Source organism: Esox lucius, chromosome 17 (assembly GCF_011004845.1).
Source record: "Esox lucius isolate fEsoLuc1 chromosome 17, fEsoLuc1.pri, whole genome shotgun sequence".
NCBI lineage: Eukaryota > Metazoa > Chordata > Actinopteri > Esociformes > Esocidae > Esox > Esox lucius.
The window spans coordinates 27094124-27110982 of NC_047585.1; the positions used below are offsets into that span (position 1 = coordinate 27094124).

Here is a 16859-nt window from a genome sequence, read left to right on the forward strand (position 1 = left end):
GGGGGTGTGTGAGCTCTAAAGACACAGGGAATCTTGTGAAAATTGATGGCAAGATGAATGCAGCATGTTATCAGAAAATACTGGCAGACAATTTGCATTCTTCTGCATGAGAGCTGCACTTGGGACACTCTTGGACTTTCCAGCACGACAATGACCCTAAGCACAAGGCCAAGTTGACCCTCCAGTGGTTACAGCAGATAAAGGTTAAGGTTCTGGAGTGGCCATCACAGTCTCCTGACCTTAATATCATCATGCCATTCTGGGGAGATCTTAAACGTGCGTTTAATGCAAGACGACCAAAGACTTTGCATGACCTGGAGGCTTTTTGCCAAGACGAATGGGCAGCTTTACCAAGAATTCAGGGCCTCATAGACAACTATTACAAAAGACTGCACACTGTCATTGATGAGAGGTAAGTAGATTTTTTTCTTAGTTGCCATGTTTTGTTTTATGGTTGTGCCATTCTGTTATGACCTACAGTTGAATGTGAATCCCATAAGAAATAAAAGATGTGTTTTGCCTGCTCACTCATGTTTTCTTTACAAATGGCACATACAGTATATTACCAATTCTCCAAGGATATGCAAACTTTACAATCTCTTAAGGTTACTGTGTAAGTATCCTTAAGAGATTATATTTAAAGGGGCAATATGTATGATTCTACGGTACTACTATCATATACAGTATCTCACAAAAGCGAGTACACCCCTCACATTTTGTAAATATTTGATTATATATCTTTTCATGTGACAATACTGAAGAAATGACACTTGGTTACAATGGAAAGCAGTGAGTGTACAGCTTGTATAACAGTGTACATGTGTCATTTCAGTGTTGTCACATGAAAAGATATCCAATATTTACAAAAAGGTAAGGGGTGTACTCACTTTTGAGAGATACTGTAAAAAATGTAAAATTACCAGTAGATATCTGCTGTTCATTTTAATTAAAATAATTCTACAAATGTAATCCATGTGACTGATACATTTCCCATTTAAACTCTTTCCACAGTCTATTGGTTGTATTGACTTGTAATCTGTTTATACTTGCTTTAGACACTCAACTCTTATTCTTGTTTATGCAGCATTACAGTACATCAACATATTGCTAATCAAAACTTAATTCTGTCACATTATTAAATTGAATGAGAACTAAAGTGTTTGAGAACAAACTTTGAAAATGTTTTCAGGCATGGTTCGATTAAAACACATACCTTAGTAGATAGGTAATAATTTCAGAACAAACAAAAAACAACCTGTTCCAAAGAAACTTACATGGGGAGGGGGGGTTACTGTAAAAGCAGGTTGTAGTAGGACTGACATTCATGTCTTTGGAAAACAAAATCAACTCATGAATTGTACAATATTGCGACAAGCTTTATTGAAGAATGAAAAAAAATCATTGTCAGTTTCAAGTTGCACTGCCCAGACTTCCAAAAAGCACCACTTGACAGGTCCTATACATACAATCCAAAACTTGTACAAAAACATTAGGATGGTGCTTAGTGTCTGGTACACACTATAGAGATGTCAACACAAAGTGCCATGGAAGGGAAAAGGAAATGGAACAACCGTGTACTGGTGAGTAAAGCTCTGGAGAAAATATGAAAGGAATTTTCAAATGTACTGAAACTGCCATTGCATTGATGGTGCAGTCACAAGTTGAACCATGTTAAACTAGTTCACAATGTTATTTCAGAATACTCCGATAAACTACGGTCTAACCGACTGGTTAATCCAATCCACCCACAATCTTGTTTTCTAATGAGCCAGTGAGTCACATTTCTCAGAGACTAGCTCTCATGCTGAGTGATACAGCACAAGGACTACATGGGGTTAGACTGTAGACCAGCTGGGTTCATTAAAGATTCCCATGATATCAAATGGCTAATTTAAGACTATGGTTGGGGAAACTATTGTAATATTGCCCTGGGTGTTAACACCTTCACACCGGCATCGCACTACCAGCCCACCTCCCACCAACCCCATGAATCCCCCTCCCCATAGCTGTGGTTGGTCTATGGAGATGGAATGGAGTCCACCGTGGCGTGCTCCTGTGCCACGTTGTGGTGGAGGACCTGGTGGTCCCAGCCCACAGTGGTCAAAGAATCAAGACTGGTAGGGGCCCAGCAGACACCCCGAACAAAGTCCTTGTGCCTCCTGTCTCGGAACCTAGAGTAGAATCGGAGCCAAATGGAAATAAAGTAAGTAAGGGGAGTAAAGTAAGGGGAGTAAAGTAAAAGTAGTTGGACTTTGACTGCCCAAATTTGAGCTAACAAGCCAAAATGATGTACTAGGGAGAGATTACAAACACCACATATATATATTGCCACTTACATTTCTTTAAGATCCGAGTTCATCACAGCAACAGAACAGTCATCACTGATGGAGGCCAGCAAGGGGACACTAATTGAAGGGTTAGAGATCTGTGTATTAGCCCAGTCTAACAACACACTGATTGGTGGAAGGCTTAGAGATCTGTGTATAAACCTATTCTAACAACAAACTGACTGACGCAGATAAGGGAACTGAGGTTTACCTGTGTGAAGAGAAGGCCAGGCCAGAGACTTGGCGGCTGTGACTGCTTTGTATCTGGGCAGGCTCAGTGCCCTGGAAGTCCTTCAACATCACCCGTCCCAGCTCGTCACCTGATCGAAACAAAAACATGGATCAGCACATATGTATCATGAAAGCCTGGCTGTGGGATTATTTAAAACACTGGGCCTTACCGTAGGCGATTGTGGTCCTTTGGTGTGGATGCCAGGCCACTGAGGTAGGGCAACAGCTGGGCTCTAGGTCTGACACAAGACACAACATACACATTTAAATCATTCAGCAGACGCTCTCATCACATTGGATTACAGGAGTACACATTTTCATAGTTGTCCCGTTGGGAAAACCAAAAACTAACATTACTTGTTGAGTGTCAACTCATTGGCCAACAAGTCTAAACTGCTGTCTAAGTGACACATCAGATATATTTTAATCACCTAATCTAGAAGCTGGTTTGGTGGGTTTCCTTCGGTCCCAAAGCAAGAGGCGGCCATCCTGAGAGAAAGGAATGGAGACACAATGAGTGCAGTGACAGGTTTCAAACAGTTGTGCTCAAAAGTTTGCATGCCCTTGGAGAATTCATAATACATGTTCCATTTCTAAAGAAAACATGAGTGAGCAGGCAAAACATGCCTTTTTTCATAAGGGATTCACATTCAACTGTAGGTCATAACAGAATGGCACAATCATAAATCAAAATATGGCAACAAAAAATGAACTGACCCTGGTTCAAAATTCTGCATATCCTTAGTTCTTAATACTGTGTATTGCCCCCTTTAGCATCAATGACAGTGTGCAGTCTTTTGTAATGGTTGTCTATGAGGCCCTGAATTCTTGCAGGTGGTATAGATGCCCATTCGTCTTGGCAAAAAGCCTCCTGGGCATGCAAAGTCTTTGGTCGTCTTGCATGAAATGCATGTTTGAGATCTCCCCAAAGTGGCATGATGATATTAAGGTCAGGAGACTGTGATGGCCACACCAGAGCCTTCACCTTTCTCTGCTGTAACCACTGGAGGGTCAACTTGGCCTTGTGCTTAGGGTCATTGTCATTCTGGAAAGTCCAAGAGCGTCCCATGCACAGCTTTCGTGCAGAAGATTCCCCGTGCCTTCAGAGCTCACACACCCCCAAAACATCAACATCAGTGAGCCACCACCATGCTTCACAGTGGGGGTGGTATTCTGTTCACTATAGGCCTTGTTGAGCCCTATCCAAACATAGCGCTTATGACTGTGACCATGAAGCTCTATTTTGGTCTCATCACTCCAGTTTGCCAGAAGCTGTGAGGTGTGTCAAGGTGTTGTCTGGCATATTGTAACTGGGCTTTTTTGTGGCATTGGCGCAGTAAAGGCTTCTTTCGGGCAACTCGCTAATGCAGCTCATTTTTGTTCAGGTATCCTCTTATTGTGCTCCATGAAACAACCACACCGTCTTTTTCCAGAGTGGCCTGTATTTCAAGTGAGGTTACCTGTGGGTTTTTCTTTGTATCCCAAACAATTCTTCTGGCAGTTTTGGCTGAAATCTTTCATGGTCTACCTGACCTTGGCTTGGTATCAAGAGATCCCAGTACTTTCCACTTCTTAATAAGTGATTGAACAGTACTGACTGGCATTTGCAAGGCTTTGGATATCATTTTATATCCTTTTCCATCTTTATAAAGCTCCTTGTTACGCAGGTCTTTCGATAGTTATTTTCGGCTCATTATCTAGCCTGCTCAGTGCATCAACGTGAGAGCTCAAAAATGTATTGACCATTTATACACAGACACTCATTGCAATGTAAAAAGCCACAGGTATAGGAAATTAACATTTAAATGACATTTTCACCTGTGTGTGTCACCTTGTGTGACTGTAACAAGGCCAAACATTCAAGGGTATGTAACCTTTTGATCAGGGCCATTTGGGTGATTTCTGTTATCATTATGAAATAAAAGGAGCCAAACAACTATGTGATAATAAATGGCTTCATATGATCACTATCCTTAAATAAGAGTTTATTTTGCATGATCAGGCATATTTTCAAAATCAATGCTAAAATTTCACAATATCTGCCAGGGTATGCAAACGTATGATCACAACTGTAGTGACACAGTTCTCCGTCCAGTAGAAGGAGTATCAAAGTACTCCTTCCTTTCATCAGAGTACCAAAGCACATAAAATACACTTCTTATTCCAGGATATTTTCTGTTTTCTGAAACAACTCATCAGTCTTACCTGTCCGCATGACAGAAAGAGGGAATCATCGGATGGACTGCAGGACACACAAGTGACTGGCTTAGAGTGAGCTGTGGATGCAGAGTCAAATCAGATTCAGTTTAGTAAACTAGCTTTATCTATCCAAACTGCTACTGAGAAGTTGTGAAGTCATTAAAGACACAGTCCAGCTGAAAATATACAAACCCGATTCCAAAAAAGTTGGGACACTGTACAAGGAATGGAATAATTTACAAATCTCATAAACTTATATTTAATTCACAATAGAATATAGATAACATATTGAATGTTGAAAGTGAGACATTTTGTAATGTCATGCCAAATATTGGCTCATTTTGGACTTCATGAGAGCTACACATTCCAAAGAAATTTGGGACAGGTAGCAATAAGAGGCCGGAAAAGTTAAATGTACAGATAAGGAACAGCTGGAGGACCAATTTGCAACTTATTATGTCAACTGGCAACATGATTGGGTATAAAAAGAGCCTCTCAGACTGGCAGTGTCTCTCAGAAGTCAAGATGGGCAGAGGATCACAAATTCACCCAATGCTGCGGTGAAAAATAGTGGAGCTATATCAGAAAGGAGTTTCTCAGAGAAAAATTGCAAAGATTTTGAAGTTATCATCATCTACAGTGCATAATATCATCCAAAGATTCAGAAAATCTGGAACAATCTCTGTGCGTAAGGATCAAGGCCGGAAAACCATACTGGATGCCCGTGATCTTCGGGCCCTCAGACGGCACTGCATCGCATACAGGAATGATACTGTAAGCGAAATCACAACATGGGCTAAGGAATACTTCCAGAAAACATTGTTGGTGAACACAATCCACCGTGCCATTCGCCATTGCCAGCTAAAACTCTATAGGTCAAAAAAGAAGCTGTATCTAAACAGGATCCAGAAGCGCAGGCGTTTTCTCTGGGCCAAGGATCATTTAAAATGGACTGCGGCAAAGTGGAAAAGTGTTCTGTGGTCAGACGAATCAAAATTTGAAGTTAATTTTGGAAAACTGGGACGCCATGTCACCCGGACTTAAAGAGGACAAGGACAACCCAAGTTGTTATCAGCGCTCAGTTCAGAAGCCTGCATCTCTGATGGTACACATCTGGAAAGGCACCATCAATGCTGACAGTTATATCCAAGTTCTAGAACAACATATGCTCCTATCCAGATGTCATCTCTTTCAGGGAAGACCTTGCATTTTCCAACATGACAATGCCAGACCACATACTGCATCAATTACAATGTCATGGCTGCATAGAAGGAGGATCCGGGTACTGAAATGGCCAGACTGCAGTCCAGATCTTTCCCCCATAGAAAACATTTGGCGCATCATAAAGAGGAAGGTGCGACAAAGAAGACCTAAAACAGTTGAGCAACTAGAAGCCTGTATTAGACAAGTATGGGACACATTCCTATTCATAATCTTGAGCAACTTGTCTCCTCAGTCCCCAGACGTTTGCAGTCTGTTATAAAAAGAATAGGGGATGCCACACAGTGGTAAATATGGCCTTGTCCCAACTTTTTTGAGATGTGTTGATGCCATGAAATTTAAAATAAACTTATTTTTCCCTTAAAGTGATACATTTTCTCAGTTTAAACATTGGAAATGTCATCTATGTTGTATTCTGAATAAAATATTGAAATTTGAAACTTCCACACCATTGCATTCTGTTTTTATTCACAATTGTACAGTGTCCCAACTTTTTTGGAATCGGGTTTGTACATCAACAGGTATAACTTACCACTATATGTGCTAACCACTTCCCCCTGACTCAGGTCCCAGACTTTGATTCTGCAGCATGGAGAAAAGTGAGAATGAACTTAGTCAATCACAGCAATAGAGTTAGCATTTGATCAAATAAATCATAAATTTGCATGTGCCAAACATATAATACGAAATAAGAGATTGACCACTACTGACCGGCAGTCCATACTGCCACTGACAGCATGGCTTGACCCAGCAGGGCTCACACTGTTGACAATGTGATCATGCTCGTGTTTGGTATAACGATTCACCAGCAGACTCTCATCTTCCGAAAGCTCCCACAGCTCAACAGCACCTACAACATCCAGACCATTCAAACATCATTGCATCCACCAGTAACTATGTGCCCTCTTTGGTTACAACTGCCTCGTTTTCAGCAGAATGTAGTATCTATTGAGCAATTATTCTAGTAAATTCTACTTACCAGAGTCAGATGCCACTAGGACACCCCTTTCTGAAACCCACTTTGCCTCGGTGACTCCTGCTTCAGTCTGCACACCAGCCTTGCAGAAGCCCTCATTTGGAGACTGATTGGGGTCACTATAGACCCATATAGAGCCCAACCAGCACCTGCCTGTCAGACTGGAGGCCCCCAGCAACAAGGTGCCATCTATAGGTAAGAAAATTGAAAAATGTCAATAGGGGAATTATCTGACTGGTCTGTGTAGAAATGCCACAGGATTGGACATATAGGTTCCCAGCACAAGGTGCCAGCGCGACAAGTGTGGTTCCTTGATTGACAGTACTGTAGTTTGAACCCAAGTATCTGTAGTGTTACTATACAGTATTATACTTTACGTGGATGGATGGCTAACTACGTAGCTACATGATATTAGCGCCATCGTTTTTTCGAAGTGATAAGTTAGCCTTAGTAACTCGCGGTAGTTGGCTAACTTGGTACACAATACCTTTTACTCAGTAATTTGGATGTTAGTAACGCAGGTTCCACGGCCACTCAAACAACTTGAGTAATAAGCTATTCGAAAAGCAGAACTCTTTATTCCGCGAGAACACCACGTGCTACAATAGCTAGTAAACTTAATTGTTTCTGCTAGCCCAGCGTCACTAGCCTTACCTGCCCTGTACTGTGCCGAGTCCAAATGCTTCTCCATGCACGCGGGGGCATTTGGTGGTATGTTCCATGGGTTTTCCTTAATCATGTTAGTATTTACTGTACTTGTCATTCAGCCAAATGATCCACTTACACTCAAATCTAATTAATTGTATTTATACAATAATTAAACGTATTCACTTTTTAAACTTTGCTAGCTAGTTTATAAAACAGGGACGATTAAACTGTAGGGTTATGGTTAACTTTTAAATCAGACGTAAAGCATACAGTTTTTCATGTCTCCATCGCTCACACCAGAAATGAATGAAGTAGATTTAAGAAATCTATCAGTGACCATCAGCGTCTTGTGAGCGACACAAATAAAAAACACATCCGGGTCACGAACATTGATAATTTCAAAATAAGAGGTCAACGTATTACCTAAAAACTGACATACATTGAATTTATTAATTGTTTAAGAAAATGTACGTTTCAAAACATTGACAACAATTAATATTTGATCATATTTAAGAGTAATTTCAAAACAAAGTGGGTATTAAAACCCGTTCCAAGGTCAAAATTCAGACAATGCGAATGACTGAATATGGAATGCATATTGCCTCATAGCTCAAAAATTATTGTAGGTGCTAGCAAGGAAGAAAATATTCAAGGGGGGTGGGTAGAGTTATACAAACCTGTCTAATTAAGGGGAATGGTGTGCCAAATCTAGAAACACAACATTTTTCCACACCGTCTTTACCCCCCAATGCAAAACACTATAATAGACTGTACATGGGATAAATATTGCCTCCTACAGAAAAAACTATTCTATACGCCGCAGTGTATGTTGTAGGAAATGTTCAGGAGACTGTATAGTGTGAAAATGTGCTGGAAAATCAAGGGACACTATGTAATTGCAAGTGTTGCTGGCATTTAACTCGGCTCATAATAGTATGTCTAGGCAACAATATAATGGTACTTCCGGATCACGAAATATCTAAATATTTCATAATAAAAGTCTTGCATAATAATACAATCGTGTTAATGAACTGTCCACAATTCCGCACCCTCCGTAATTATTGGAAAAGTGAACTACTTTTCTTTCTTTTTGCAATCATAAAAAAGTGAATCCTCAGAAGTCACCAGGGCCAGATGGCATTCCTGGCCGTGTTGTCAGGGGGTGCGCTGACCAGCTAGGAGATTTTCACCTCCATATTCAACCTCTCCCTGTCTCTGTCTGCAGTCCCCACTTGCTTTAAACAGACCACCATTGTCCCTGTACCGATGAAGCCTTCCATCACCTGCCTGAATGACTACCGCCCTGTAGTACTAACCCCCACCATCATGAAGTGCTTCGAGGGGCTGGTCAGAACTCACACACACGGACAATGCCATCGCCCTGACGACACACACCGTCCTCTCCCACCTGGAAAAAGGCAACACATACGTGAGGATGCTGTTTGTGGACTACAGCTCTGCATTCAACACTATTGTGCCCACTAAGCTTGTTCCTAAGCTCAGGACCCTGGGACTTAAGACCTCCCTGTGCAATTAGATATTGGACTTCCTTATGGGCAGACCCCAGGTAGTAAGAATGGGCAACCTCACCTCCTCGGCACTGACGCTGAGCACCGGAGCCTCCCAGGGCTGTGTACTCAGTCCCTTCCTGTACTCCCTGTTCATGTATGACTGCATGGCCGCACACAGCTCCAATGTCATCCTTATTCACAGACCACACAACCATTCTGGGTCTCATCTCCAACAATGATGAGACCGAATACAGAAGTGATTTGGCTACATGGTGCCAGGACAACTTCTCTCTTAATGTCTGCAAAACTAAGGACATGAGCGTGGAGTTCAGGAAGTGGCAGATGGGGGGGGGGGGGGGGTCATGCCCCCATACACATCGATGGAGCTGAAGTGGAAAGAGTCTTCGACTTGAAGTTTCTCAGTGTGTTCATAAAAGATGAGCTCACCTGGTTCAGGCAAGCAAACTCAGCAGTGAAAACTGCCCAAAAACACTATACTTCCTGAGGAGACTCAAGAAACTTGGCATGTCTGTAAAAACACTCACCAACATGTACATGTGCATCATTGAAAGCATCCTCTCAGGCTGCATTACTGCCTGATATGGCAGCTGCTCCGCTGTGGATCGCTAGGGCCTCCAGAGGGTAGTGAAGTCTGCGGAGCACATCATCGACTGACATATCCCCTCTGTGCAAGGCATCTACCATACACAATGCCTTACGAAAACATGGAACATCATAAAACTACAGCCACCCAGGCTAAGGCGCCTCAACCAGCAACACTGATCTATAATCATACTGATCACACATGAACATTCCAGATGCTCAATGTCTTTCCATGTACATTAGAATATTATTTTCTATGTGTCATTCATAGGCATATTACACTCATATTGTATCTATAATATTCAATACTTCTATCCATATTGCTCATATTCCCCATCTTACCATACCATACCATCTTCTTCCGCTTCATCCGGGGCCGGGTCGCGGGGGCAGCAGTCTAAGCAGGGATGCCCAGACCTCCCTCTCCCCAGACACTTCCTCTAGCTCTTCCGGGGGGACACCGAGGCGTTCCCAGGCCAGCCGGGAGACATAGTCCCTCCAGCGTGTCCTAGGTCTTCCCCGGGGTCTCCTCCCGGTGGGACGGGACCGGAACACCTTCCCAGGAAGGCGTTCCGGAGGCATCCGAAAAAGATGCCCAAGCCACCTCAGCTGACCCCTCTCGATGTGGAGGAGCAGCGGCTCTACTCTGAGCTCCTCCCGGGTGACCGAGCTTCTCACCCTATCTCTAAGGGATCGCCCGGCCACCCTGCGGAGAAAGCTCATTTCGGCCGCCTGTATCCGGGATCTTGTCCTTTCGGTCATGACCCAAAGCTCATGACCATAGGTGAGAGTAGGAACGTAAATTGACTGGTAAATCGAGAGCTTCGCCTTGTGGTTCAGCTCTTTCTTCACCACGACAGACCAATACATCGACTGCATTACTGCAGAAGCTGCACCGATCCGTCTGTCAATCTCCCGTTCCATCCTTCCCTCACTCGTGAACAAGACCCCTAGATACTTAAACTCCTCCACTTGAGGCAGGCACTCTCCACCAACCTGAAGTGGGCAAGCCACCCTTTTCCGACTGAGGACCATGGCCTCGGATTTGGAGGTACTGATTTTCATCCCCACCGCTTCACACTCGGCTGCAAACCGTCCCAGCGCATGCTGAAGGTCCTGGTTAGAAGAGGCCAACACGACAACATCATCTGCAAAGAGCAGAGACGAAATTGTGTTGTCCCCAAACCTGACACCCTCCGGTCCCTGGCTGCGCCTAGAAATTCTGTCCATAAAAATTACAAACAGAACCGGTGACAAAGGGCAGCCCTGCCAGAGTCCAACATGGACTGGGAACAGGTCTGACTTACTGCCGGCAATGCGGACCAAGCTCCTGCTTCGGTTGTACAGGGACCTGACAGCCCTTAGCAAAGGACCCAGGACCCCATATTCCCCAAGCACCCTCCACAAGATGCCGCGAGGGACACAGTCAAATGCCTTCTCCAAATCCACAAAACACATGTGGATTGGTTGGGCAAACTCCCATGAACCCTCCAACACCCCGTAGAGGGTATAGAGCTGGTCCAGGGTTCCACGGCCCGGACGAAAACCACACTGTTCCTCCTGAATCCGAGGTTCTACTATCGGCCGTATTCTCCTCTCCAGAACCCTGGCATAGACTTTCCCAGGGAGGCTGAGAAGTGTGATCCCCCTATAGTTGGAACACACCCTCCGGTCCCCCTTCTTAAAAAGAGCGACCACCACCCCGGTCTGCCATCCCAGAGGCACTGTCCCCGACCGCCACGCGATGTTGCACAGGCGTGTCAACCAAGACAGCCCCACAACATCCAGAGACTTGAGGTACTCAGGGCGGATCTCATCCACCCCCGGTGCCTTGCCACCGAGGAGTTTCTTGACCACCTCAGTGACTTCAGCCCGGGTGATGGACGAGTCCACCTCTGAGCCCTCATCCTCTGCTTCCTCAATGGAAGAAGTGACAGCGGGATTGAGGAGATCCTCGAAGTACTCCTTCCACCGCCCGACGACATCCTCAGTTGAGGTCAACAGCTGCCCACCTCTACTGTAAACAGCGTTGGTAGGGCACTGTTTCCCTCTCCTGAGGCGCCGGATGGTTTGCCAGAATCCCCATCTTAATCTTTTTAAAATTGCTGTTAGCTTACATTATGTACACCAATCAGCCGTAACATTATGACCACTGACAGGTGAAGTGAATAACACTGATAATCAAAGTTGATGTGTTAGAAGCAAGAAAAATGGGCAAGCATAAGGATCTGAGGGCCAAATTGTGATGGCTAGAAGACTGGGTCAGAGCATCTCCAAAATTGCAGCCCTTGTGGGGTGTTCCCGGTCTGCAGTGGTCAGCACCTATCAAAACTGGTCCAAGGAAGGAAATTGATGCATGTGTGACACGTAGGCTGGCCCATGTGATCAGATCCAACAGACAAACTACTGTAGCTCAAATTGCTTAAAATGTTCATGCTGGTACTGATAGAAAGGTGTCAGAACACACAGTGCATCTCAGTTTGTTGCGTATGGGGCTGCATAGCCGCAGACCTGTCAGGGTGCCCATGCTGACCCCTGTCCACTGCCGAAAGCGCCAACAATGGGCATGTGAGCATCAGAACCGGACCACAGAGCAATGGAAGAAGGTGGCCTGGTCTGATGAATCATGTTTCCTTTTACATCACGTGGATGGCCAGGTGCGTATGCGTCACTTACCTGTAGTACTCATACCACCAGGATGCACTATGGGAAGGAGGCAAGCTGGCGGAGGCAGTGTGATGCTTTGGGCAATGTTCTGCTGGGAAACCTTGGATCCATGTGGATGTTACTTTGACACGTACCACCTACCTAAGCATTGTTGCAGACCATGTGCACCCTTTCATGGCAACGGTATTCCCTGATTTAATTGGCCTCTTTCAACAGGATAATGGGCCCTGCAACAAAGCAATAATGGTTCAGGAATGGTTTGAGGAATGCAACAAGTTCAAGGTGTTGACTTGGCCTCTAAACTCCCCAGATCTCAATCCAATCGAGCATCTCTGGGATGTGCTGGACCAACAAGTCCAATCCATGGAGCCCCCACCTCGCAACTTACAGAATTTAGAGGATCTGCAGCTAACGTCTTGGTGGTCTAGTGGAGTCCATGCCTTGACGGGTCAGGGCTGTTTTGGCAGCAAAAGGGGGACCTACACATTAGGCAGGTGGTCAAAATGTTATGGCTGATCGGTGTATATTATTGCTATATTTTTGCTTTATATATTTCTAATGCGTACTACATAGATGTGTGGCATGTCACAAGTGTTTCATTGCGCAGGATGACACTGTGTTATTCAGTGCATTTGATGAATAATCTTATCTCTGGGCTGCTACTCGCGTGGCCCCTCTCAGCAATTAAAGATGCTTCCTGGGTTAACTTTATTCCAATCATAGAAAAACATGTGGCCACTCCTACTTTTGCAATATCTCATCACTCTCCTACTATGACATAGTTATCCGTAAGCAATGGCAGTGTCTTTAGGGAACGCATGCCACCGACAGATGCTATTGTAACAGGAAACACTCGCTGCCCCCCATAAAATACAAAGTAACCTACTTGCCACTAACGCTCCATCTCCCAGACAAATGTTCTTCTGGTTTTAGTGAGCCTTAAGTACCAACCAACAAACCTAGAAAGGAACTAATAACCCCTCCCTTGATGAGTATAGAACACTTTTGCAAGTGGCCCCTACCTCACCAACTGAAATGGCTGTTAGGGGGAAAAGGGCTTCATTAACTACATTCTTTTGTTAAAAACAGTCATAAGACCAGCACTGATGTTTCATTAGTTGATACAAATTGAATTTACTATATTATGGATGCTCCTTTTTGTATTTCACATTTTTTTTTCACTAATTAATAAATGTAATAATTTGCTTACTGTTGTGTTTTCATTGTGAGAGAACATTAATTTTTAGTTTAAGTTCATTGCATAGTAGGGAAAGAGCACGAAAAGTATTATGTTGCACTTGCTCACTATTTCAACCCTGCTCTAACTCAACCCTGCTCTCCCAGAGAATTGCATGCAGACTCCAACAATTACTTCACACAAATTGTGCATTTAGACTTAAAACTCATACATATGTCATTTTCCACTTTAATTTAAATCTCCAGTGTAATCAACAATTATAATTTGAGACAGAGAAAACAAGTCTATTTTATTAGTCAAAATCAATACACAGAACATAAAAGGGGCATAGATGCTAGGATGTTATATTTCTGCAACCTGGCTATGGAACAGAAAATACACTTCTATTGAGTTTGTAATAGCACTATCTTGGCTGCCCTTTACCACTGCTGTTGTCAAAATGTAGGTTCTGCATTGTAGATTGTAGAATGCATTTTCTTTCACACAGGTTTACCTCAGCTCAACCCACTGACAATTCATGCAGTATCTGGTGGCATTAACTGAAAACCCCCATCATGAAGAACCCAAGCAGACAGGTGTGAGAAAGCTCAATTGTCATCATCATCATTTGGTTAGGCTTTCGTTGTCCCTGACTGTGAGGCCTGTTGACTCTGAAGTTGCTGGATCTTAATATTCATCACTTCAATCACAGCTAGAAAACCAGGAGGAAGAAAAAAAGAACAGCGAGGAGTGAAAAATCCATTAAAAAAAACTGAAGTCTATTGCATTTACATTGAATAATACAAATATTTCAAACTTCTGCATTACCTTGTTTCATGCCATGTTTCTCCTGCAGAGCAGGCTGAATCTTCTCCATTTGTTTAGTGAGGAAATCTATTTTGCGCTTGAAAAACTCCTTGGTATCATTGACATTCTGCAGAGAGGGAAATCAAATTAACCTCACAAATGAATTTGATTTTTAAACCATTGTACAAACATGCAAATAACTATGGGGGGGCTCCAGCATAGCAAAAATGGAAGACATACATGCTGATCAGGGGCAACAAAAAAACAGAACTGGGACTAAAACATTCAGAGTACTTACTAAAGGTCACCTCTGAGTCAAAGTTACAAATAGGGGTGTTGGTCATTTGTTATTAATCACTTTTCTGCCCACCTTTTCAACGTAGTATCCTGTCCCAACATCCACTAAGACATGTTCCACATCATTAAGTGTTCCAGGAACGTACATCTAACAGCAAGTAATGTTAAGGAAGAAAACAGGAAACGTTCAACAACATCATTAATAAAAGCATATGGAAAATAGTGTGGCAAACCTGGGTTACCATAACTATTAACCAAAAGGTCTAAGCCTCTTAACAAGCTAGTTAGGTATTGGCTGCTAAAATATAATGACAAAAGGTGCAATGGTCTCATTTAAAACTTTTCTATGTTGCTTTTAACAATGAACATTCAGGCAAACTAAAGTTAGAGTAAAGAAGAATGATGTGAGAATATTTATTCACGCAACGTAGCAGCTGCGAAAAGTAACATAAGGATACAGAGCTTGTGAGGGGAACCAGCAGTTCTTTTCCTAAAAGAAAAAGTCATTTGGTATCAAAGGTTATACTTTCAAACAATCGTGTAGATTGAGAAACAATTTCTGTCAATTTTACGATCAGTACAATACTCCAAGAAAAAAAAGACAAAACAGGATTCATACATTGCATTACCACCATATTTGTCAGTGTAGTACGAGCGGCACACCTGCATTGTTTTTGTTGAGGACACTCAAACTGTCCTTTGCTTCTACATATTTCGTCTGGACAACTTTGAGCTGACCTATGGACGATGTCAAAAACTCGGTCTCCTGCAAAACAGAGAAACAAACCGTGTGATTCCACATAGATACCAGACAGTCATTTAGAGAACTTAGTTCACAAACTGTATCCATTTCTTATTGTTGTTTGCTCTTTGGGGTTCAAGTTTGGATATTGGCACAAGCACTCTTGATATAAAAAGGGCTTTAAAACAAATCTGATTAAAAAGCATTAAATAACTATTGACCTCTGGACGAAAAATATTAAATGTAATGCGGCAGAACCAGACAATGCAAAAGAAGGGAACTAGCTTTAAATGAACGGACTACAAGTAAATAATAAAACTGATAATAGTCAGACTCAGCATGCACACTATATGACTAGTAGCCCATTGAACTTCCCTGGTTTGAGTCGATTGTCTTGTTAACTTAGCATTGTGCTTCAAACTAGTGATGGCCAAACGAGGCTTCATTAGAGTTATTTTAGCAGCAGGATATTATGCTGGCAGCATGATTTTCTTTTTCAAAATATAAGCCATAATTGAAATTTACAACGCAATATAGTTAACATCATAGTCTGGAAAAAAGAACAGACAAGAACATTGGAACAGACATTAAACAAAATGTATCGACTAGGTTGTTAACTACATTGACTTATATATTTCAATGATTACTTAAATTTTGAAAATGAAAATGAGTTAGAGCTACTAGCATAATATCCTGCCGCTAGTAGAACGGCAATGAATCCTTGAATGGCCATAACTACTTCAAATGGCCGGCTACCATACAAACATGTTGGCAATGAATAGAGTCTAGTGTTGGGACCATAACGAACACTAACACTACTAAATAATAACCCCTATATTGCAACTGAACCTGCTGTCTACACAGCCCAGACCTATCTCAGAAAACGTGTACAGTTAGCCACCAGTACACGAGAAGGCAGTTTGGTACTTGCTAGTACGAGGGCAGCTAACACGCTACATTATCTAGCGGACTGCAGTAACGATAGCAAATGTGTGGCTGATTGACTAGTTATTTAGCCAATGCACAAATAATAACCAGCTGGGACTAGAACATAATAGCCCCTGAAATATTTGACCCTTTATCTAAAATTATCAAAAGACTAACGATTCCACGATTACCTGCTCAAGTTGAGTCTTCAATCCCTCCAACTGAGGGAGAGAAAGCTCTGTAAGATTCACCGCCATGTTAAAAAATGTGAGACAAATTACAATGACACTTCGCGGCATACGTAGTTGTTTCCATTTATAGAAAACGCCCTATTGAGAAACTGCAGATTCAACGACATACTGCCCCCTACTGCGCTGGAGCAAAAATTAAATTCCTTTTAACATTATATAATCACCATTTAAAGTGACACTGTAGGACCCTGCCGCCAAACAATAACACTTACCGAACAAGAGCAGCGTAGTACTAACTAGTCCAGGGTGGGAAGGATAGTACTGAGTGTCTTAAG

The 16859-nt window shown here is 42.7% G+C and overlaps 2 protein-coding genes across 2 annotated transcripts; both read right to left on the reverse strand.

The window, feature by feature from the left end:
- Nucleotides 1-1353: 1353 nt before the first annotated feature.
- On the reverse strand, nucleotides 1354-7952 carry wdr77 (WD repeat domain 77). Its single transcript, XM_010881528.3, has 10 exons — nucleotides 7609-7952; nucleotides 6958-7143; nucleotides 6690-6828; nucleotides 6511-6560; nucleotides 4764-4834; nucleotides 2990-3047; nucleotides 2729-2797; nucleotides 2539-2647; nucleotides 2337-2405; nucleotides 1354-2171 (listed from the first exon to the last, which is right to left on the reverse strand). The coding sequence occupies exons 1-10, from the start codon at nucleotides 7715-7717 to the stop codon at nucleotides 2018-2020; spliced, it is 1014 nt and encodes a 337-aa protein (XP_010879830.1). The 5' UTR covers nucleotides 7718-7952; the 3' UTR covers nucleotides 1354-2017.
- A 5895-nt stretch (nucleotides 7953-13847) lies between these two features.
- On the reverse strand, nucleotides 13848-16623 carry pfdn5 (prefoldin 5). Its single transcript, NM_001303794.1, is given in 6 exon segments — nucleotides 13848-14272; nucleotides 14389-14494; nucleotides 14738-14812; nucleotides 15123-15154; nucleotides 15328-15430; nucleotides 16525-16623. Coding segments are annotated over 6 exon segments (462 nt in total). The 5' UTR covers nucleotides 16591-16623; the 3' UTR covers nucleotides 13848-14192.
- Between the last annotated feature and the right edge of the window lie 236 nt (nucleotides 16624-16859).

Coding starts and splice junctions, on each gene's coding strand:
- wdr77 (XM_010881528.3), bottom strand. CDS start 7,717: ATGACAAGTACAGTAAATACTAACATGATTAAGGAAAACCCATGGAAC. Junction 3,048..4,763: donor TCTTTCTGTCATGCGGACAG/GTAAGACTGATG, acceptor CCTTTCTCTCAG/GATGGCCGCCTCTTGCTTTG. Junction 2,172..2,336: donor AACTCGGATCTTAAAGAAAT/GTAAGTGGCAAT, acceptor ATTCTACTCTAG/GTTCCGAGACAGGAGGCACA.